We start from the raw sequence: 23346 nt of genomic DNA on the forward strand, positions 1-23346 counted from the left end.
GTCCACAGTTCAAACGCGTAACTTGCTTGAAAGCAGTTTTGTGCCAATTACATAACTCGCCCACTACATACGTAATATTAGTGTTGCTGGCTAATTTGCTTGCAGGCTAACTAGCTAGCAGTTTGGAGTGCCATGGCAAAGCAAGGCAGCTTTATTTATGTTTCTGCCTGATGATGCTTTGAAGTGTATTTATGACTGAAATAAACTAAACTAAAACTAATGTCCACTGATTGTGCCTGACCAGCCTTCAACATACGCAACATTAATGTTGCTTCACTATGAAGGCTGCTAATTTGCTTGCAAGCTAACTAGCTAGCAGTTTCGAAATGCCATGGCAAAGCAAGGCAGCTTTATTTATGTTTTTGCACCATGTCCACAGCCTAAAATATAATACTATTGTTGTGGCGCTTAGCTAACTTGCTTGCAAGCTAACAAGGAAGCTGGCAGTTTTGAGCTGCAACAGGAAGACAAGGCAGCTTTATTTATGTCTGTATTTGTCTTTGCTCCTGTTTCAACTAGCCACCCCGGTCTGATTAACCTGCGAGTGAGGCTATCAGTCAGTTAATGTGAAGTAAGCAGTGACATAAATCAAAGAGTCTTTTGGAACGGTCATCAAAAAATAATTCATAGGTGTACTGTAGGCTTCATGTCACTTCACGGCTTTGCTTGCACAGCGTTTAGCTGACAGTTTGTGACGTTTACACCTTTTCATCAGCAAGAATGACCAAACATTAATGTATTTTTAAGAGCGCTTGCGGTCAGTCATAACCTTTCTCACCTACGCTAACTCATCTTATTAAAGCTTTGACTCTCCCCGGTGAGTTATTTATGAAGGAGAAAGGCAACCTGAGGAGATTCAGATGCTGATGCCACACGTCTCTGTGAAGACATGATGCTGTGACAGTAGCAATGATGCACCAAACTGTTAACTATTATATAATAGCCAAGGACAATGAGTGGGTTGAGGTCAGAGAGGTCAGGCTCCCAAATATTTGCCTCAAAGTATTTTTGCTTGTTTTTTCTGTTCAAATGCATTAAATTTTAAAATGAAATGGCTATTCGAGATTTTGAAAAAGCAGTTTAAAATAACTAATTTAGATGAGTGATATTGCTGACTCCCACTGAATTTTTGTCTGTAAAGCTACAGAGACTTCATCATTACAAGTGATATATGCACATACATGTTGCTGCACGACACTGCATAAAGAAGCACTAAAACCAACAATACAGATTAAAAACAAATCTCATCAGAGGAAATTTGAGCTGAAAAAAGTAACTTTATTTTATGAAGCACATAACCACCATCCTCAGTTCCTACAGTTCTGATTGTACTTCAGCTTTTTTACAGCAACTCCATCACCTAATTCTAAGCTTCTCTGAAAAGGTGAATTGTAAGTGGTGACGTACGATAATCATCATCAGGAGAAGACTGCTAATACCTGCACATTATTAGCTGCCTTTTCACAGTATCTTCTACAGGATCATTTCACCAGGAATGTGTGTGCTGCAGAAGAACTGGTGGATCAAAAAATGTCCTCTTTTCAGTTCAAATTAGCTCTCTACTCCCACCTGTGACGTATCAATTCAGATAAAAATATGACATCGCAAGATGAGGTCTCAGTGTTTTTCAAAGCATGCACAGGTTCTCCAGGTTCAACCTGTTTTACCACACAAAGACACACAACTTATCTCCCCTGCATATCTAGGTCAGTGACACTGATACTTTATTTCTGCTTGTTAGCATTGTACTAGTGTGCCCTGTATTGCTTTACTGCTTGGCTAATTGCAGGCAGATTTCTAAGCTGAAAACTAAAACAACAGTTGGGGCATTTCTTCCTTAGCTAGATCCTCTTCCTTCTGTCTGTCTTCTGAGGCACATGATTGACTAAGTTCATATTGTATGCTTTGTTTTCGTGCTTTTAATATTCACATGTATGTGATTTGAATTGATTTTGAAACACTGCGATGCCACACCCTTGAAAAAGAGATTCTTTATGTCAATAGTACCTGGTTAAATAAAGGTTTCATAATAATGATAAAAATTTTAATTATGTCTTACATGTCTTAATGACCCCACTCACTCTCCTGTGTATATAAGACATGTACAAATGGAGGTGTCACACTTCAGGGACAGTTTCTCGCCTGTTCAATACAAGGGAGGACATATTTTGGTTTGTTTGACATATAAATCCTTACTTAAACATGATTACACATTAGGAGAATACACAGTTGTAAATGACGTACAGTACAAAGATAATATCTTAAATTTAAGCAACACTTTCCCTCAGGAGAAAAGAAAAGGCACTTTGAAGAAATTGGTTTCTGTCTTATGTAAAATTATGTACTTGTAATTACGAGAAATTACAAGTAGGAGCTTTTCCCTCACACCTCTGCAGCCGAGGGAATCTGTGCCCCTCCTGAGTATCGGTCAATTGCCTCAGAACGTGACGCTGACCTGGTGAAAGTGTTTACTGTGGCTTGGAAAATGTGAAACCGACAGGAGCGAGGACGCCCACATGCACGCATGCATGTAGTTGATGATTCTTCTGATTATAGCAACTGAGCTGCAGACAGATTCTCGGGCTCATCCAGGTACCAGACTCCACACGGGGTTTCATTCGTATTTATTAATCTGGATTAATTGTGCATTCCCTTTAAGGAATAATCCATAGATCTCTAAACTCCCACTTGATGTGTTTCTCCCGCTCTCCAATGCTCAGTTGCTCCTGTGCACTACATCTCAACTGCAAATCATAAGACAGAGACAGTGAAGAAAAGCTCATGATTGAAAGTGTCCTGACAGGACAACTCTCTCACCTCAAGGTCCATTTAGCAGCCATTCTGGAGCTTTCAGCCACATCACATGAACTCCCACCTGCAAACTGAGTAGCCTGATTGTCGTTGGAAATCTGGATGTTCAGACTTCAAAACTTGCAGAACTTCTTATCTATGTTGGCTCAAAAGTTAAGGCTCAACGTTCGTTCTTGAGCTTGACAGCTGACAAAGTAATATCACCATACAGTCCATTCAGAGATAAATCATTTCAAATAAACACAAACTGGTTTTACTGGGCTGTTAAATGTGTTTTTAGTGCCTTTAGACAATGCAACAACAACAATCATGCAGGTTCACTGCACTTCACACTGTGTGAGATGGATCAAATGACGTCTTGCATGCAATCTGTGTCCGACTGTGATGTCAGTTTGAGGCATGTCAGATTGTGTCATAAATGCATGTTCCTTTTCATGTGTTTTCTTCTCCCCCTAAACTGGATTCAACTATGGTGCTTACACAGTGTTGCCCTGTCTAATGTATTCTGCGTGATGTTGTATTCTGATTGGTTGGCTAGCTGATGTGGGTTGCGGTCCTAATTTTCTGACACTTTCATAACTTGCAGCATGCTGTCCTTGATCACAACAGATGGTCGGATCTCACAGTGCGATCTAGGATTACCTTTTACAATGTCAAGTAAAGCGTTAATAAAAACAGAATTCAATCATCTGCAAACAAACCGACAACAGTTTTACGAAGCGTTCTTAGCCCATGTAGTTATACCGTTCATATAATCATGTGTTCACATACCCAATCATGATGCTATCACCTGTTACATCAACCTGTTTACCTGTGGAATGATCCAAACAGGTGTTTTTGGAGCGGTCCACAACTTTCCCAGTCTTTTGTTGATCCTGTCCCAACTTGTTTGAAACATGTTGCTGCATCAAATTCAGAATAAGCAGATATTTACATGAATCAACAAAGTTCATGAGGTCAAACATTAAATATATTGTCAGTGAACTGTTTTCAATTGAGTATATATCACAAAGGATTAGCAAATTATCACATTCTATTTCATTTATGTTTTAAACAGCATCCCAACTTTTTTGGAATTTGGGTTTTACTTTGCACTGTCATGGCAATATGTGTGTCGTCATGAGCCAGCAGTAGAAGAAAGTTCCTCTACTATGACAGTAAACTAAAATATTACTGTTGCTTAATGGAAGAGAAAGTTTCCCTGCAGCGCATGGTTCATCCCGTCACCAGCTGTGAGGTCGGACACATCTGAGTGCCTGATGTCACAAAGTGATCCCTCCTCCGAATGTCCCCACAGGTTAACAACAGGCTCCATAATGCATTTCACAGATGTCTGTTGTTAATGTTAATATATGTTATTTTCAGTGCTCTGTATGCGTATCAGCATTCACTTCCTCCTGTTCCCAAGTGGCTCTGGTGTATTTCTGTCTCGCTTGCAATTTCCCAGCAGAACCTCAACTAACATTTCAATCTGCCAACAGGCAGCCTTGGAGATGAGACTCTGACAGGCACTTCCCAAAAAAGTAGATTTACTGGTCTGAGTTCCGCAGCTGCTCATAAAAGAATCTCTAGCTCGTGCTTGTTAAAGTGTGGTTTCAAATTGGTTAGTTGATTCGCTCCACACTCCTCATTTCCATCTTAGCATGGCATTAATCGAAAAATCGTAAATGGCCAAGCACATATTCTGTGGTGCACGGGTGGTGGTGTTTGCATTTGTGAGCCATGCAACTGCAATTTATCTTCTTAGTCACATCAAGATGGTTCATCTGACCATGTCTCACGGTCTGCATTCAGAGGCCCCACAGTGGCCTGTCCCCAGAGACAGAGACTGAGAGACAGACACACACACACAGAGAGAGAGAGAGAGAGAGAGAGAGAGGCAGAGACAAAGACAGAGACAGAGAGAGAGGCAGAGACAGAGACAGAGAGAGACAGAGAGAGAGAGAGAGACAGAGAGAGAGAGAGAGGACAGAGTGACGGGAGCAGGGAGGATGAGGTTTTGCAAGAAAAGAAGAAAATAATTGAAAGGAGGAGTTAAGAATAACGCCTGTAATTTATCTGTGTGTAGCTTGCACAACAAAAAAAAGTGATATGTGAAGAGGAATAACCCGGAGTGAAAACAGAAAGATTGGCTAACAGAGGTAATAGCAAAATTTGATTCGTTGAACTGAAAAATATGAATATCTTGACTGAGCTGGAAGCAGGTAAAGGCAAAAAAAAAAAAAATCTTAACACACAGTATGCATGAAGACAGCCTTTCAGATTGAACCTTCACTACGCTTCATTTCATGTATCTGCTAAATATTCAGTGACATATTTTCAGTCGATCTTTCCTGTCAGCATAATAACTATTGGCCAATATTAGCTAAGTGCAGATGTATTGACGATGAGGTACATGTTTGCTGAAGAAATAACTTTCAGCGTCACCCGAGAGCAGGGTTTATATTTGACTGTAAAACGTTCTGCTCAGTGCTAATCTTTGTTCTTCAAAAATGGCTGAGATACCATTAGCAGCTTTTGTTATACTCTGAAATATCAAAAGTATCCTGTGGAGTTTTCACCATCAAGCAACGTTTTGTACGAATGGGTCCTGCTGTGTTTGTACTGTGCACGGGCCCAAAGCTGATGCAGTAAAAAAGATTCCTGCCTCTGCTTTTACACTATTGCAATGATGGGAAGCTGGCAGTCGGTGACTAGAACAAAGAAGTGCAGCGAAGTGCCAGTAAAGGCTAAGAGAAAGACTGCCAGCTAGCAAACATGGATGTAAACAATGCCGGATTTAAAATTTGCAAATGTTCTATGAGTAAGGAAATGCATTCATCACATTCTTTTGAAAAAAAAAAAGTGTTTTGACAAGTAAATCTCGCTTTGTTTTTTCACAAGAAAACACCACAAGGTACCTTTAAAACCGAATTAGCCTCAAACATCCAGGGTTTACTATTTATACACGTCCAACTATCGATCCACACACCTGTTCTCCACTTATTTTCAACGCACTTTGTGAACACTTTTGCCATCAAACATAAACGGTTCATTTAGTAACCATTAATTATTATCAGCCTCCTCTCCAGTGACTCCAGCAGCCCATTTCATTTTTTTTTTTTTCCACAAAAACATTATCTCTGCTGATCGCAACATCCTCAACCTGGTTTGTGAGTACAGTAGGAGGGAAGTGGAAGGAGCCAGTTGGGACCACTTTGCCTTTGGAAACTAATTAGCGAGCAAACTGTTTGAAACCTCAGAAACTGCTCATGAGGTCAGTGGTGTAGGATGCAGCAGATGGCAAAATATACACAGGTGTCTTAAATTTCACAGAGCACTGCAGCGCAAGGACACATTTTTCATTTTAGGAAATTTGAGTTCACCCTTGAAATTAAGTCGTATGACTCAGATACAAAACTAGTGAAATATTGTTTTCATTTCAAGCAAGTGCACCTTTTTTAACTCACGCCTCTCTGAACTCAAACCACACTGTGACAATAATTAACTGAACCACTGAATCGATGATGTGCTGCAGAGATTATTAGACACTGTGTGTGTTATCTGTGGGAAAAGAAATGTGTTCTCAGCTAAGGCTACAAAACGGCTTAACACAGAGATCTTTAAGATCCGACAACTTGAATTCAAGCATTTATCTTATTTATGCTCAGTATATCTGCTATAAGAAAACACTGACAGGTCTCTTTCTCATCCTTCTCCCTTTGCACCAACAACGGCACCTCAGGGGGGGCCCTTCAGTTAAACTCCAGCCTCATCCCGGATGGTGACGAGCCTGCAGCCCAGGACCTGCTGATCCAGCTCTACACTGCGATCATCCAGTCTGTCATCATCCATCACTGTGTGGTTTGGATCGACCACCGAACAGCCGATCTCTGCACGCCAGAACAACCACACACGAGACAGCTTCATCCCACATGCCATCACTCTGATGCACGTTAACATCAGTCAAACAGCGTCAATAATCCTCTGACACCAAAAAACCATCTACTTCCACAAAACATCATGCTATTGCAGATTCTATTTTCATCATGCACTGTCATTGACGATGTAAATCCTGCACGCACACATTCATATATGCATGTACTGTACATAATCATCCACTCCATGTATTCATTCAATATTTATGTCTTTGTACTATTTGTATTGTTTACAACTCAGAATACTTGTCCTGTATACAGACATTTCTAAATGTTATATATATATATATATACACACACACACACACCTTCTATTTGTTCTATTTGTTCAGTGTTTGCTGTCCTTGGTCTGCTTCTGTGTTAGTAGCTACAGTGACAGCAGTGGGAACACTGGAGTCAAACACCTTGCATGTGCACACGTGCTTGGCCAGTAAAGCCAATTCTGATCACATTTCGTTTTTTTTGTAACTAAACAACAGCTGACAGTATTTTTCCTGAACAACTGAGGAGCTAAGTCAGTGCACATAACCCTGCTGGATGTGTGCAGTGCTGATTTGCTCTTTGTGTGTGCATAATGTTGTTGTGGGCATGCATACTGTGTTAGATATGCATAACGCCGTCACATGCTCACGGTAGTACAGCGTATGCATGAATGCTGACGCGCAGCTTGTTGTTGCCGTCCATTTTCCTACTTGTTCGAGTGAGCTTAACGTTTGATGGTTTTATCTCCTCTCACCACGTGAAACACTTTGATTTGCGTTCGTATAAAAATGTGTCATACAATTAAGCTTGAGCTAAATTAGTTTTGTGACTTGCAGTGTGATTCATGCTCGGCCTCACATCCACAAGGCAAGGGCGCCGACTCTGAAGCCACAATTAAGTAGCTGAAAATGCATGTTCATCTGACATCAACTTTGTTCCAATTAGACAAAGCAATAGGAGTGGAGATGGAGCTTTACTTAATTACAGCGATGTACTCATTGTTTCTGCTTCTGTAAAAGTTGGCATGACTAAATGTAATACTGTTTGCAGCCTGCTAAACTAATCTCACAGCACAATGAAGTGCCTCCCACGGCTGGAACGAGCATGTGGGCTGCTTTTTAAGTGGAACAAAGGAAACAGAGAGGCACTTAGTGGTAGACACGCGCTGTGGAACATACGTGGACACGTATGAGCGTGTATACATCTGCCCATTCATTGTGCACACACAGAATGATGAAGAACATCTCCTTCTCCTTCACATCTTGACTCATTGAAAATGGTGCACATGTACAGGCGTCCACCTGCAGTTAATATTGTGAAGAGATGCACTGAAAGACAAATGACTTAACCTCAATAAAACCCTAATAAAACTGGAACATGACAGCCTGAAATTAAGTGCAACAACTTAGAGACTTGTAACACTTAAAGCTTTTGATGTCACCAACCAATTTTGGGTTTAATTGATTGGCTGTTAAATGTTGGGTGGCACTCGTCACCTTCATCATCTTGATGCCTTCTGATGCGATTTGTAGGAAAATATCATGAGATAAAGTCCATTATTCTCATTATTCTTTTCATCAAGCAGCACATTAGCTTCCCTCAGGTTCACTTTGTGTACAGCTGCCTGAGAAGAAGAAGCTATTCAGCACTAATACCAGACAGCTCAAATACTACAGCCCGGTCAGACCTAGTGAGATTTCTGCAGCTCTTCCCAACACAATAGAAACCAGACAAGCACTCCCTCTCGTGCGTTTGTACTCATGGTGGTCATTATTTGACAATTCAATTTTCGCTTTAACAGAGCAGCAATGTCTGAAACCCACTCACCACCCACTGGAGCTTAAGAACCCTACGCCATCCGGCTCAGAACGTGCCCACAAGGACAGAAGGCAGGAATAAGGAGCAGAAACACATGAGGGAAGCACTTATAACGTGTTGTTACCCAAACTGGGCCTTCATCAAGAGTATCTGAAAAACGAACACCACATCCCTGTCAAACCGTGGTGAGGTTTGTCTCGTCTTGGGGTTTTTGTCTCGTTTCTTCCTGTTTTATTTTGAAAGCCTAACTCTCCTCTCATTTCAGAGCACTTGCCCATCCTGTGTGTCCGTCCTGATTACCTATTGTCTCCACCTGTTCCTGATTACCCTCCATGAGTTAAATAGTCTGCGTCTCCCTTGTCTTGTGCCAGTGTGGCTTAGTCCGTGAGGCGATTCACCCGTGCATGTCTTTGTCCCGTCCCCATAGCCACAGTATCTCACCCACGTGTTCCATTGTCCTTTTCCTAAGTGTTTTTGTTTGTAAGTTTTATAGTTCAGATTTTGACTTTTTGTTTCTCCTAGTTAACCTGTTTTGTAGTCCTCATTAAGAGAGTTTTGTGTTGTTAGACTTTTTCTTACTTAGCGTTAGAGTTCCTCTGTTTTCTAAAGAGCGATTTCAGTTTGTAGTATTCACCATAGTGTTTCTGTTATTTTGTTATCCTCTGCCAGAGCGTTTTATGTTAGCTCTTTTCCTTTCTTAGTTAAGCATTATTGTGAATAAATATTATTGTTAACATATATATGTATGTGTATATATATATATATATGTGTATATTTATCTTAGATAATTTTATAGAGCCTGATTTCTTTGCTCATTGAAGAGGTCTGGGATTTCGTGCTAAATAAAAGCTGTGATCATTTTAAGACTCTGCATCTGAGTCCTAATTGTGTGCCAGCCTGACAATCTCTGTGCACTTCAAGCCCAGTAACACCCCGAGGACGAAGTTTGTCCACCCAAAGGACAAAACACCCCGGCGTAAACAGAGCAATGTGGTGACAAAGTCCAGTTTGAATGAGTCTTTTGCTGTATTCTGCATGTGTGAAGAATTTAGATGTTTATAAATGTACTGATTATCACAAGCACTGTGGCATCTAGTGCGCAAAAACCTTTTAAAACTGAAACCGAAAACAAAATATTTGCACACACAGATCCGCATTTCTTTATATTGGTTTGCTGTTCTATACATTTACAAAAAAAAAAATCTTGCATCCAAGCTGGTGAAGAAAGCGACTTTCCGTGATGAGCTAAATCAATGCACATAATGCACCATTATGCGTGCATAGCATTGTGGGCATGCATAATATGTCAGATATGCATAATGCTCTACAGGGCTCACAGTAGTACATCCATCTCAGCACTGTTACCCAGCAGAGTTGCCTCTCATCCCCTAAAGAAGCCATAAAGAACATCCAGCCTCTTTTGTCCGACTCAGAGAAAGCCATCAATTTAACAGAGAGATAAGCTAACAATGTCTGAAAAGGGCTCATGACACAGAGAAATAAGAACAGAAAGGGCAAATGTGTGGCTCCAGAGAATGTGAACATGCTCCTTTGTCTGAAACAGCAAAGGAAAAAAAAAAAGATGGTTGGTTTCAATGTAATGCTATATCTCAATTTCCCAAGAAATATCCAGCTGAGTTCTCCCTGCAATTAAACTACAGTAGCTCAGTCCCAAACACATTCTGAAACTCCTCTCAGCCGCTGCAACATATCAAGTCAGTGAGGGGAACTGAGGTGTGATCCCTGCAATTTCTGACCAGGACCCTGTTTCTCCCTTAAATTTTCTCACCATGTGGCTTTCAGCTTCACGGTGACATTTTGGCCAAGTATGTAAAAAGCTGCAGGAATGAGGTGCAGCTCGGCAACGGCCAGAATCAGCCGGCGTGGCGGATGAGATGAAGTTTGCATGAACGGCGAGAGAGGAAAGACAGAGAGGCAGGAGGGAAATGAGCAGCTGGCACCCAAAGTCCCACCAGATCAGCACAACAAACACACACACACACACATACTGAATACAAACACAAGGACAGTGAATTAAGGAACAAAGATGAACCACTGACATCTGATTCATCTCTTACTGTCTGGCTTCAGGGCAGACAAAAATGGTCTTTTAACATCGACAAAGAGCCACAAGATCCACGGCAGTAAAAGAATGTAGTCCAAAACAAAATAATAATCCACATAAAGATGTTTTCTCCTTTCAAATTAGCAGACAATGTTACAACTTCAGCAAACATATATCATCTTGTCTCCAGTTAGAGTTTCAGGTTTCAAACGACACCTAGCTTGACCAATCAAAATCTGCTACATGCAGCCTAGCAATCAGAGAAGCCAATAACAGTTGAACGAAGGTCCTCCTTCTCTTCTCATGTGTGACGATCGAGCCAATCACAGCCGATTTTGAAGATGAAATTTGCAATTAAAATTTGAACACGCCGATATGAAGCTTTAGCAGGTTATTTACAGCTCTGGCGCCTCAGATATTCATGTGTGCATATATTTTGTATATATATTACAAAATACATTACAGACAACACATCATATTCAGTTTCTGGGGTATTGTATCTTGGACAAGGGTAGGGCTTCATACTTTGGTCCCATTGTATTTTCCACCAAATAAGTTCCATATATAATCATCTGCAAGCCTCTATTTGCAAAAAATTCTACTTCAGTGTGTTCAAACTTCTATTAATCAATGTCAGTAGGACTTACAGTGATTCTGACTGCTGGAGATAAAAGTTCACAGTGCTACCTCTCAGAAGAGACAAAACTATGCATGTACTGTGAATGGTTCAAGATCAGCTGTCAGTCTGCTTTGGGTCTGCCTTGGATCGACATTTTAGGCCATTTTTACTGGACTGATAATCTGATCTGCCTGTCAGCAGAGAGTGAGAGGGATAGAACAGGTAAATAATGAACCTGCAGGGACTGCTCTCCACTCTGGGGTTCACATCAAAGCAAAAATCCTCAGCGGTAGATAAAAATATGATATAGTAACCCGTACAGGCCCCCTGACCCCTGACTGAGTGACATATTTGACAGATATTTCATATTATATTCAGTTCATCTGCTCAGTGAACACAGAGAATTGTAAACCTACTTCAAGAGCTTCTTTTTTTTTAATAAATTCATTTTTCTTCTCCCTGACACATCGTTTAATTAGCTTTTTGCTTGTTTTAACTACATTTAAAATGCAGGATGAGGTTGTTCAGCAGAGAGTGAAGGTTCTGTGACTGTAGCCTGTGTTCAGGTCTTCACTGCGCCCTCATCCTGTGAGAATTTAAATCTTAAATAAAAGTCTAAACTTTAAGAATAACAATTTCATTTTGTTTTCTTCGCAGAAATGAAAGAAATGCTGACTAACAGGCTTCCTGTAGTAATCTTATCATATAAATCTTTGCAGCCTACACACAAATACACACAATCAGGGAAGATCAGTGGCTGCAAATGAGACTTATATATGTGCATAAGTTACCAAACCCTGTCACTCATTGTTATGTGCTGTATGAATACAGACATATTCTGAAAGTTGTACTGTGGTCATTTGAAAATAAGGTTCAGTGAAAGCATCTGGACGTGATCACTTGTGCGAATTGTTCCCACATGTAGCGTTTAGGTATTAGGATAACTTGTACAGACGTGCATCCACCCAAAAAGGATCATCTTTGTACTTTGATGTTTACATCGCCCTTTCAGTGGCCTGTGTTGAAATTCAAAGCCCTGTGTTCAGCCTTAATGAACCATAACAAAGATGCCGTGGATAGAAAATTTCCAGCATTAATTGCTTCCCTTTGCCTGCCCCATGAGATTATATGAGGAAATGACTCGGGAGATGAGTTAGAAGATTAAAAAAAAAGAAAGGGAGTAGGCAAGTCATTCAGAGGAGTTTAAGGATTGTCAGTCATAGTGACATTCTCTGCAGCTCAAGAGAATCTGCCCTATTTTATTTGATTAAATCAGCTTTTGTAACTCACTGATTCTCTCACGTACAGTAAAACATGGATTTTTTTTAAACAGAAGAAAGAAAAAAAGTCTCTCTTCAAAACTCCAAAGGAAAACATGCGTTCAGTCCCACCTCTTCTGTAGCAAATATAACAGAAACTGATCAAACACATCTTTAGATTCTTGACACATTCCTCTTTTACCAATCAAAGTCAGCTCTCAGTGTCGGCTGCAGCCAATTTCCCTGACAAATGACCCATAATTTAAAGCCATTAATCTCTTCTTTAATGTGGCTGACAGGTGTGCTGTCAACAGCAACAACAGTCCTGCAGGGACACGATTTCTGCTGCTCCTCATTACTTCCTCCCCTCCTCCCCAAGGCTGGTAATGGAAGTGGAAATATGTACTTTAAATTAATCGAGGCTACTTAAAGAGGATTTTACTGAGAAGGCGTTTTGGCTCAGGGGGCAGTGTCTTGTGACGAAGAAATATGATAGCGTTCAGCCATCTCATTACCTGGCTGTGGTTGTCAGCTGTCATTGCACACACACACGCACGCACGCACGCACACACACATTCATGAGTTAGAGTATACCCAGAGGGCGAATGTACAGTATGATTGTGTTTCCTCCAAAATCAGGTGTAATGATGGGCTGTGTGGGGGACTGGCAGATGTTGGCATTGTGTGTGTATGTGTGAATGGCTGCAGTTGTCAGATGCAGTAAAGTGTGTGAGCAGGCACATGTACCCCACTCCTGGCTAAGTACACCTCAGTGCTCGCTCAGTGAGGAGCAGAGTAATAGATTATTACTGTAAAGCTACAACAAGCGAACAATCAACACAAGCGAACGTGAAACCTGCAGATTTCAGCAAAAGGTCGGTTCAGTGCGTCAACAGAAACAATCAGACGACCGCTGAAAAATGAAAATAACAATGGAAAAATTCTCACTTTCAAGATTCATTCTGGAGCTTTTAGTCTCGTCTCATGGCCTTCAGCGGCGGAGTGAGTTTGCTCAGATGCCATGAAGATGGTTCGTTTGTCATAAAGGGTGGAGTTGTGTGTGATAATATGAAAACCGAGCAACTCCGCCACCTCATGAAAAAGCTCAGGAGGATGTCAGGAACTGCTCCTGGGCATGAATTTTTGTAAGACAGCTATTTTGGATCTGAAAAATGAATATTTGACCTCAATAAATATGTCATTTTTAACCAGAAAAGGAAGAAATGTTCATTTTAATTAGTTATTTAAGTCTCTTAGCTCAATAATCTGTATATTCCTGGATGATTCCAAATAAGTAATCCATCACAAGTTTTTATTGAGAGCATCATGACATGCTGCAAATAATCCAATGGTTTATTATGAGTTAATGCTGAAACTGAATGAATCAACACACAATAAAACTGTACTGCAGCATAAAATGTGTTTAACAAAAGAGGATAAAAGCCAATCAGTAATAACAAAGACAGCTAGAATTAGGTTTAAATTAAAGCTAGCGTTTATATCGTCTTCACATTTTCCCCTCAGAGATAAAAGAGATAGAATGCTGATTAGTGACTATCTCTTTAGTCTGCTGCCGCATTCAATAAATTAATCCATAATCTCCACATGCGCCTGATGTCCTTCATCCTCTGTAATCCTGCAGGACATCGTCAGGGCTCGGACTGCGGGTCAGGAAAAACAAGGAAGATGCGAATTTAGGATTAATGGATAAAATAACTGGCAGATTAACAAGTGATGAAAATAAGTGTCAATTGCAGTCTGGCAATACTTAATCCTCACTGAAACTCTCATTTTGAGATGCTGTCAATTGTTAGCCAAAGACACACATGATGAAACAAAGAAGACGCTTTAGGTTTATTTATATTCTCTTTTAATATATCTTAAAAAATGGATATACAATCTGAGAAAGAAAAGGTTGAGGACTTGAAGAAGAACAGGTTGTTAATCTTCCTCCTCTGGCCCAAAGATGGAGTTAGCCCAAGCAGAGACAATTCCCAATGACATCCTGGGGGGCAAAACACACTGCTGACTGCCAAATTAAAGGACATATGACAAGATGTCCAACAGGAAGCTGAAATCAGAGTACTAGTAAGGCTAAGATTAAGTACAGAGTGCTGGGCTGTCATATCCTGGAGGCAACTACTACCATGACAATTAACTGTCACGGCAATTATGCAGGATGGCTTTAAATTAATAGGCAGCTGCATTAGCTGTCAAAGTCTTAGTGGACCAAAACCATGCTGGAAAATGCTATGGAGCGCCCACATTCACATCTGCTTTCTACGGACTTGGTGTTTGTCATATCCTCAGGTCCTTTGTTTTGGCAGAAGTCAGTGTCGTCGGTTATTCTGTTCACTTTCTCGAGGAAAACAATAATAATTTGAGCTGTTGAACCCTGGGCCAGAATAACAAAAAGAGAAGAGGGAACCAGAGCATGCTAACATATCACATCATTTCAACACATGTCGTACTGTAACTGCTCACACACACACGCGCACGCTCACACAAACCAAGCATCACCAAGCACATGATTTCAGTCTGTACACACACACACACCTCAGACGTAAAGTTTTGACCTTCGACAACTACATTTCTGACATCCTTAGTAAAATGCACCACTGGCAGATCGCGGAGACTTTGCCTCATGCAGACGTGTGAACACAAAGCTGAATGGAGTGAGAGCAGTCTTAATGACCAGACAGACGACTCAAACCAGAGGCACAACGCTAGCCAGGGCTGACAAACACACACACACACACATACACAAACATACGCACGGCATGCCCTCATTGGCTAACTGAGTGACAGTCTCTCTTTCTTTCTTTAACACACACGCACACACACATTTTATGACCAAAACAATGGCAGAAGTTCATAAAAACATTTTGTGGTTATCTGATTAGCTCGTAATCACCAGCGGCGTCCCACAGTGCATTGCACCTCATCGCTTACTCTAGTCAGCTCAGCCTATGCAAAAAGCTAACAAGCTAAGAAGTGAGTTAATAAGCATTGTAGCGTGCAAGCTAATCTCACTTGCAGACATGCATCATGATCAGTTCCCCCAGAGTGCATCAATGGCAGCACCCCAAGTATCATGAGATGTAGCTTCTTGGCTATGAGCTAGCCTACATTAGCCTAAAGTAGGTTAGCCTGCCACATTGAATAGACATCAAGTGCTGCACATGCTTGATGAGAGTCCCTGGCACTGCGTGAAAACCACTAGCTAGCTAGTAAGCTCACTAGCTAGTTAGCTTGCTATCCGAGTGACTTTATGAACATCTGCTATTGACTTCTCCAAACACATCCACACACACACACACACAAAGAGAAAGAGAGAGTGGAGTGCTGTCCTTCCAGAAAGACACACTCCACGTCAGCTTGGGACACCTCCCACAGTAACCACCATGAGAGGGGGTGTACACTGCAGTCATAGAGTGTTGGGACAGCAAAATGTCGGCTGCAGCACAACGACGGTGAAATGAAACAACGACTGTGAGGTTAAATCGCTGACTTTCAGCTTTAAAGTCTGGATGGATCGTGACACATTTCTGAGGGAAAACAGGACAGACGGGCGAACGGAACAGAGCGTCGGGACAAATTTTAACTGAACGTTGAAAAGCGATAACGGGATGGCGGTATCCGTCAGAAGGAGATGGATGAAACCCATCGATCATGATTGTGCATAATCTGGCGCTGTCACTGAAACCACTTTCCCCATAGCGGATCAATTCTCACCAGCGGGCCTGTAAACACGGTATTTTGAGGAACCGGAACAAGGTTTGAGGTGGCGAACACGCAAAGACACACCGGCATACCATGCTGTTTCTAGCTAGCTAGCTAATCGTATTACGCAAGCACACGACATACTGTGTTTTACAGGAAGTAAGCAATTTTAATGTAAGAATGTAAAGAAATAGATTTATTTTGTATTATTCAAGCATATATTTTGACCGGTGATGTGTGAAGGTTTAAAAAGGCATTTCTCATATCATCTTGACTTTAAGGGTGTTTTTAGAGGTGTTCACATGTTGGGTGAACAATATAGGACTCGTAGTAACCCCCAAATTTTAGGAAAATAATCATGAGCTTGCGGACGGAAACAATATCAGCTTTTGTTGATGCGCCACACTTGTTAGCAAACTGAAGATTATTTGCACATTGAGTAGTCAGAGCAACATAATCATTTGTTTGACCACATGTTTCTGCACATGCTCAATCTAAGTCTGACGTTCACTCTCTTTCATTTGTTTCTGGCAGGTCTACCAGCACTTGAGGGAAATATCTGGCTCTTTAAGCTTCTAAATACTCTATACTGTGTTCGTCTGCTGTTTGGTGCTGAGCAGGAGGTTTTCAGTGGGTTTTTAGAGCTTTTTCACTGAAAATGACACTATGAGAGCGGTGACAGTGTACCAACAAAGTAAAGTTGCGGCCCGACAGCTGCACAATGAGGTGAAATTCACGATAAAGTAACGAAAAGCCGAGGGGAGCTTACAAACTCAAGTGATAATTCTCTGCAGGTTTATCTCTATGAGGACCCCTTTCACATTATTTGTCACATTATTTTCACAGTCATTTGATACTTTGCTATTATAAAGACATCCATTATAGCCTCTTTATGTTCACATGTTCAACATGCTGTTCATTAAACCTAGTGGAGTCATTGCTTCATTCTGAATCAATTGTGCAGAAGCACAGAGCGAACACATCAAAAAACACGCCACTGTCCCAGTACTTTCTGATTGCACTTTGAGTATGAATCAAACCTCTCCATCCTCAATGGAGAAAGGTGCATGCGGTTGTGTGTGTGCATGAAACACAGAGACAGATGGAGGGAGGACAGAGAGGGAGAGCCGGGGCACAGAGACGAGGTGAAGCTGAAAACAGTACATTACATTTGGCTGTAGTAGTCGTACTTTACCCCACTGGAGCTGAACGCACACAGAAGGTCTGTATGCGATTTGTGTGTGTGTGTGTGTTTGTTTGTTTGTGTGTGTGCATGCAAGGAGAATGACAACAGAACAGGACAATGTGGTCATTCACATGCTGTCTCGTGGGGCTGTGTATGTATGTGTTCACCTTTTACGACAGGATTTGACACCGTGTGTGTCTATATGTTTGTGAACTCACATGCATTTTCTCTTTAGTGACACAAACATGGCAGGCACTGGAACAGAGAACTGATAGTAACAGATATTCTTTCTCTTGATTAGTCAAATTTCACATCACCACATCTAATCCCTCGCCGTGTCGTTGCCATGGCCGGTCTCTGACGGGCTCAGCGAGGCAGCGTCATTCAGTGATCTCGCCACAATGAACAGACATCGTGGTCGTCGCAACACTCGATCGATTAGGATAATTAAAGCATATTTATCTTTTGTATGCAAGCCCTTCCTCAAAAGCATAATTTCGTTTCTTTTCTTTTTTTTTAATTTCATTCCTGCAACGTGGAGTTTATTGCAATCGCGTGAACAGCAGGGCATGAGCGGGGCTGTGGTGTCAGGAGGAGGGGAGTGGTAAGAGTCAGAGTCAGCTGTTGATTCACACACGTGGGTGGGAGTTGGCCAAGATAAGCAGAGGCAAGGTAGAGCAGTTTGGTTGGTTGGTTGGTGCAGGCTGATGTGGGTAGCCGATGCTTCTATCATCTGGCGTAGTGCTTGATGTAATCTTGAACCTTATTCCGAAAATCCTCCTGGATGGGAGACAGGGAACAGTGAAGAGAGAGCATGAGCGTTAGGTGGAGGGCAAGCAGCTGAAATATCAAATCAAGAGTGACAATGGAAAACGAACCTCTTTCCCAATTTACTCTTTAAGCCTGAGTCCCTTTGTCTTTGTCACTCTTTATGTTAACAAGTTGATCCAAAGTCAAGGGAAACTGGGTCAGTTGTTTCAATTGCAGAACAAGTAAATTAAATAGAAGCAGGAAATAATAAATATAAATATATATAAATATAAGAATATATAAAAATATATAAAGAAAATAGGTAAGAATATGTCCAATACACAATATAAACCAACTATAAATAATAAAAAATATGAAATCTTTAAATACCATATGAAAATGTGTATTATATAGAGTGTCTATATAGAAATATATCTGTTGTGCAACATTCTGCATCATGTCACAAGAATGATATAACACTAGAATACTACTACTGCTAATACTAATGCTGTAATAACATTAATAACAAGACTAACAATAATAATAGTGTATAGTAATATATAGTAGTATTATAGTAGTAGTAATAATAATAATAAAAAATAATAGTAGTAGTAGAATAATGGAGTATAAATATGCAGTATAAGTAATATACAAAGAGAACACTTGTTGATGAGATTATTATAATTAAGAGGCAAAGATGTAGTGGATGATGATTTGTCTCCTGGCTGGCCAATGAAAGTGCACTTATATAAATGAACTGTATCAAGGGAAGCATTTCATTACTAATACTTCCAATACTGAACACAAGCTGATAATATCTGATAACTGGCATATAGTGAGAAATAAGTGGATAACAAGTTTTAAATGGCTGAAAGTTTAAATAGCACTTGACTCGATCTCAGCTGGTTTAAGCATAATAACTTGTTCCAGAACCCTGAAGGTATCTCTAGACAGCAGTTGTGGTCTTTAGAGTTGCTCTAAATGTAAATTTGAATTTAATTTCACAGTTACATTTGGATCATTTAGAGGATGTCTTGTCTAGTGTAAATGAATAGAAGCATCACTACGAGCTGATTTTCCTTCGTCAAACCTCCTCTGGTCATGTGCGCCCTCTCCTCCCTTTTCCACGTTCACTGTCCTCTTCATCATACCCCTCCAGGTTGTGCTAGGCCTCTGTCCACCCCCACCCACCATCCTGCAACCTCCCCTCTGTCACCTCCTTGACCCATCCCTCCTGATTACCTCGAGCTCTGTGTGACCTCTACTCTCCTTCCTCCTCTGATGGCCCTCTTTCCTTTCCACGGCTCTGTCCATCATTTCAAGCCCTCTATGTCTTTCTCTTCAACCACTTGGGCTGTTTGTGTCGTCTTCATATATCAGTCAAACTGTTGTTTAATACACCAGGCAGAGTGCTTTACAGTACACACACAATACCATGGATTTTGATCAAAGGCTGCTATTAATCTGAGCTGCAACAGTTTTCCTCTCTGAAAGGATTTCCTTTATACTGTCTATACCATAAAGTGCATGGCTTAGCAAACATGCACTGAAGCTAGATACAATGTCAATTGTAGACTGTGTTGTAATTGGTTGCACTCTACCACAGCTAAGGGGTAGCTTTGGTAGGATTAATAATAATACAGCTGGTACTGCGAAGAATCAAAGTTCCCTTAGTCACGTACAGAATTGCACTAGCTTCCATGCAAAGATTGCTAAAGCAAGTCGTTTAGCTTCTGAATGTGGTCGGTTCTTAACAGCAGTTAACACACACTTTGCCAACAAGACATAAGAAAAAAAAAATATCTTTTTAAATAAATTTTTTACATAAATTTAATTGCATACTATTTATTTTCCCAGAGCACCACAAAGTCACTCCAGACTACATGTACATGGCTGAATGGCTTCATCCATGCACTTTTAATTGCTTCCCAATCCTCAACTTACTATTCACTTCACTAGAAACACAGTTTAACCAGTTTATTTGTGGCTAAATTAATAATGAGCTGTATGTACGCAGGGATATCAGAGCTCCCCTCCCTCGTCTTGTTTTTTACTTTTATCATCCGTCCATCAGCACAGGGGTCTGAGCCATTAAATGCTGCCGTGCTCCCTGAGTCCCACAACAGAAAAATTTCACGTACAAGTGTCCCACACGGACATCAGCGCACTGATTTACGCCACAGCACCAGTGGCCAGCATCGACGGAGAACGTGAGAAAAAACACGAGTCAGAGAAGAAAAAGAAAGATGGAGAGAGAAGTAAAACAGAGGCGTGATGCATGCGTGTGTGTGTGTGTGTGTGTGTGTGTGTGTGTGTGTGTGTGTGTGTATAAACACAGATGACAGTCAGGAATGCTGAGAAGCTGCCAACAAGAAAAACTTGATGACAGCAGTTTGTGTATCTGTCTCCAGAGGGCTGGTGGATCGGTCCTGTTGCTGCTGAGAAATCTCTCCCTCTATAGGTCCTATTTTAGTGCCACAAGTGCAACTGGCATTGGAAAAACAGATCAAATCATAAATAATTATGTTGAAACACGGCTGTCCTCAATGAAATTCCACATTTGGACACCACTTGTAAATAAGGGACTTCGCTCCGTCTGTCACTGCTCACCCACCTGCCTGTCTTTGGGCATCTTTTGTCTACCCAGCTGTCTTTTGCAAGCTTCTGTAAACGTTTGCAGGGAAAAACCACAATAAACAAAAACCCAAACACACACATGTGCACATAGTGAGTCACATTATGCAATTTAGCGGAGAAGATGAGGGATAAGAAGGATGGCAGGGTTCACAAAAACCAGAGAGGGAGTAAAGTTAAACAAACACAGCGAGGGTGTAGCTTGCCCCAGTTAGACCACCTCACTAGGACTTGAAGGATAGAGCAAGCACGCTGACAGGTGGAGAACACACAAAAATTTCATTCAAACAAGGTCCAATTAAGATGTCCAGCACAGATTTAAATACATTTCTTGATGGATGAAAGAAAAAAGACACAAAATGTCTTTGAAAAATATTACCCAAAATAAATTTACATAAATTAACCTTGTACTTTTTTCTCACTTTGTCCCCCTTTCCTCTCTTACAGCAGAAATATGGCGGAAAGTGCAAATTGGTGTTCATTAGTTTAAAGACTCGAAGTAAACTCTGCAGTCGATTCCAACTTTGTTAGGCTATAGCTCACTTTTTTTTGGCTCTATTTACCCGTGGAAGGCAATTAATTCTGCAGTCCTCCAGCAATCGGTGCAGGTCCCCCATCAGCGAGAAGGGGATGTAAATTAAAGCCTGTGGGTACAAAAAGTTGCTTTAAAATCTGCTAAGAGTTGAAACTAAGCAATGGAAGGCCTCAGGGTGTATTAGGTAAACAGACTGCGAATGGAGAGATGAAGTGGAGAGGAGAAGTGCAGAGGTGTGGAGGACAGTCCTGGGTCTTTTCACACTTTTTGAGAGAGATTTTTTGAGCATTCTCTAAGTTTAGGAAAAATGTCAAAGCCCTGTCACATCAGAGCTGTGATTCTCCTTCAAGGTGGTGTGGGCTCCATCTAAGTGTACTCCAGCATGTCACACCATGACTTTCTTTCCATTACATCCAGCACTAACGATAAAAAAAAAACTAAACACAGCGTTCCGAGAACTAGTCATGGAATAATCATTGAGATCATCACGACCAAATACTTAGGAAGTGGCTTCATGTAAACTAAACTCCTTTGGTTTAGAGGACGAGAACCTCAAGGTGCTGTTAACCTGAGCCCGAGAATTACTGGAAAAAACACTAAATATCTGCCACAGTTTAATACGAACAACAATAATTACAGTGATCCCTCGCTATAATGCGGTTTACTTTTCACGGTTTCGCTACTTCACGGATTTGCATCGTGCATTCTGATTGGCTAAAAAGTCATTCCGCTTCTTCTCTACCTGTGCGTCAATAACGTTGCAGTTTAATATGTACACGTACGTAAAACAACTCGCCAAATTTATATTACATACGTGCAAATTCTCTTGTAATTTCGAGTTTTGCCTATCACTGTGTTCTTCTCCCGAACAAACACACCTGCACCGCGGGCTTCAAAAGAAGAAAACACTAGAGAGCGGAGTCAGGATGCAGCGGCTCAGTCTGAAGAGCAGTGAAATACACCTGAGTCACTCTTTGTCCGACTGTACTTTATATTTTTTCATAATTAGTTTTAATTTTCTCCCGTTTAATCCAATTACTCGGGTCGCGGTGGGCGGCGCTAATCTCCGCAATTTGAAGCCTTCTGTTCAAATCGATGATTAAAATTATTATTTGACAGTACAGTACAGAAGTTATTTGTTAAAAAAAACGTTTCTAAAGTACTTTTATTTGTGAAACAAATGCTTGAGCCTGTAAAATGGTTTGTTCTTTCTTTTCAATGTATAATAGAGTATTTAATTGTATAATAATTGTAAAAAAATAAAAATAAAGGTTTCTACTTCACGGATTTTGCCTATCACGGGTTCTTTTTGGAACGTAACCCCCGCGAAAAACAAGGGTATATTGTACTAATAATTCCCAGTGTTGGGGGTAACGAGTTACAAAGTAACGAATTACTGTAACGATATTACTTTTTTGGGTAACGAAGTAAAGTAACGCATTACTCTAAAAATATCGGTAACTACACTACTTTACTAGACTACAGGAACGCGCTTTCCTGCGTTAACTAGGCCATGTTTGCCTGTGCTGTATCTGTGTCTTTAAGTGGCGCAGGAATTATGTGCGTGCCACGGCTGCTGTCTGTGTGCGTGAGCGATGCCTGCTGCATAGAGATGGGGAGGGGGGGGAGTGACGTTGCTGCTGGTACGAACAGGAGAGAGGGAAATGGAGACGGAGACTGAGACTGGGGGCTTCGGCCAGTGGCGATATTCCCACTACTTTCAGTTTATAGCTCGAAAGGACAAAAATATTTGAGTGAAATGCACTCTATGCCCAGGCGACAAGCTCCTTTCAACTGCTTCAAAGTCAATGAGCAACCTGTCCAAGCATTTGTCATCCCAGCATGGCAACTCAAAACTTCATCTGCAGGAGTCGATGAGCAGCCACCCCTTGTAATGGGTACAAGAGTTTGTGACGGCTGTCAGATAAAAGATTTGAAAGACTTTTACTTATGCGATATAATCGTTATTTTGAAGAATAGAGAGAAAAACTGGGATAAAGTTGCACTTCTTGTTCTCTCTGTTGCACTTTGTTTCCTGCATTGTGAT

General features: G+C 40.9%; 1 protein-coding gene across 1 annotated transcript in view; it reads right to left on the bottom strand.

The window, feature by feature from the left end:
• Positions 1-14333: 14333 nt before the first annotated feature.
• ube2f (ubiquitin-conjugating enzyme E2F (putative)) overlaps positions 14334-23346 on the bottom strand; it is a 45540-nt gene continuing 36527 nt past the window's right edge. Inside the window, exon 10 of the mRNA XM_041950571.1 lies at positions 14334-18160. Within this exon, the coding sequence (XP_041806505.1) occupies positions 18110-18160 (51 nt within the window). The 3' untranslated portion in view covers positions 14334-18109. The remainder of the gene's footprint in view (positions 18161-23346) is intronic.

The sequence above is a fragment of the Chelmon rostratus genome, chromosome 13 (assembly GCF_017976325.1).
Source record: "Chelmon rostratus isolate fCheRos1 chromosome 13, fCheRos1.pri, whole genome shotgun sequence".
Lineage (NCBI taxonomy): Eukaryota > Metazoa > Chordata > Actinopteri > Chaetodontiformes > Chaetodontidae > Chelmon > Chelmon rostratus.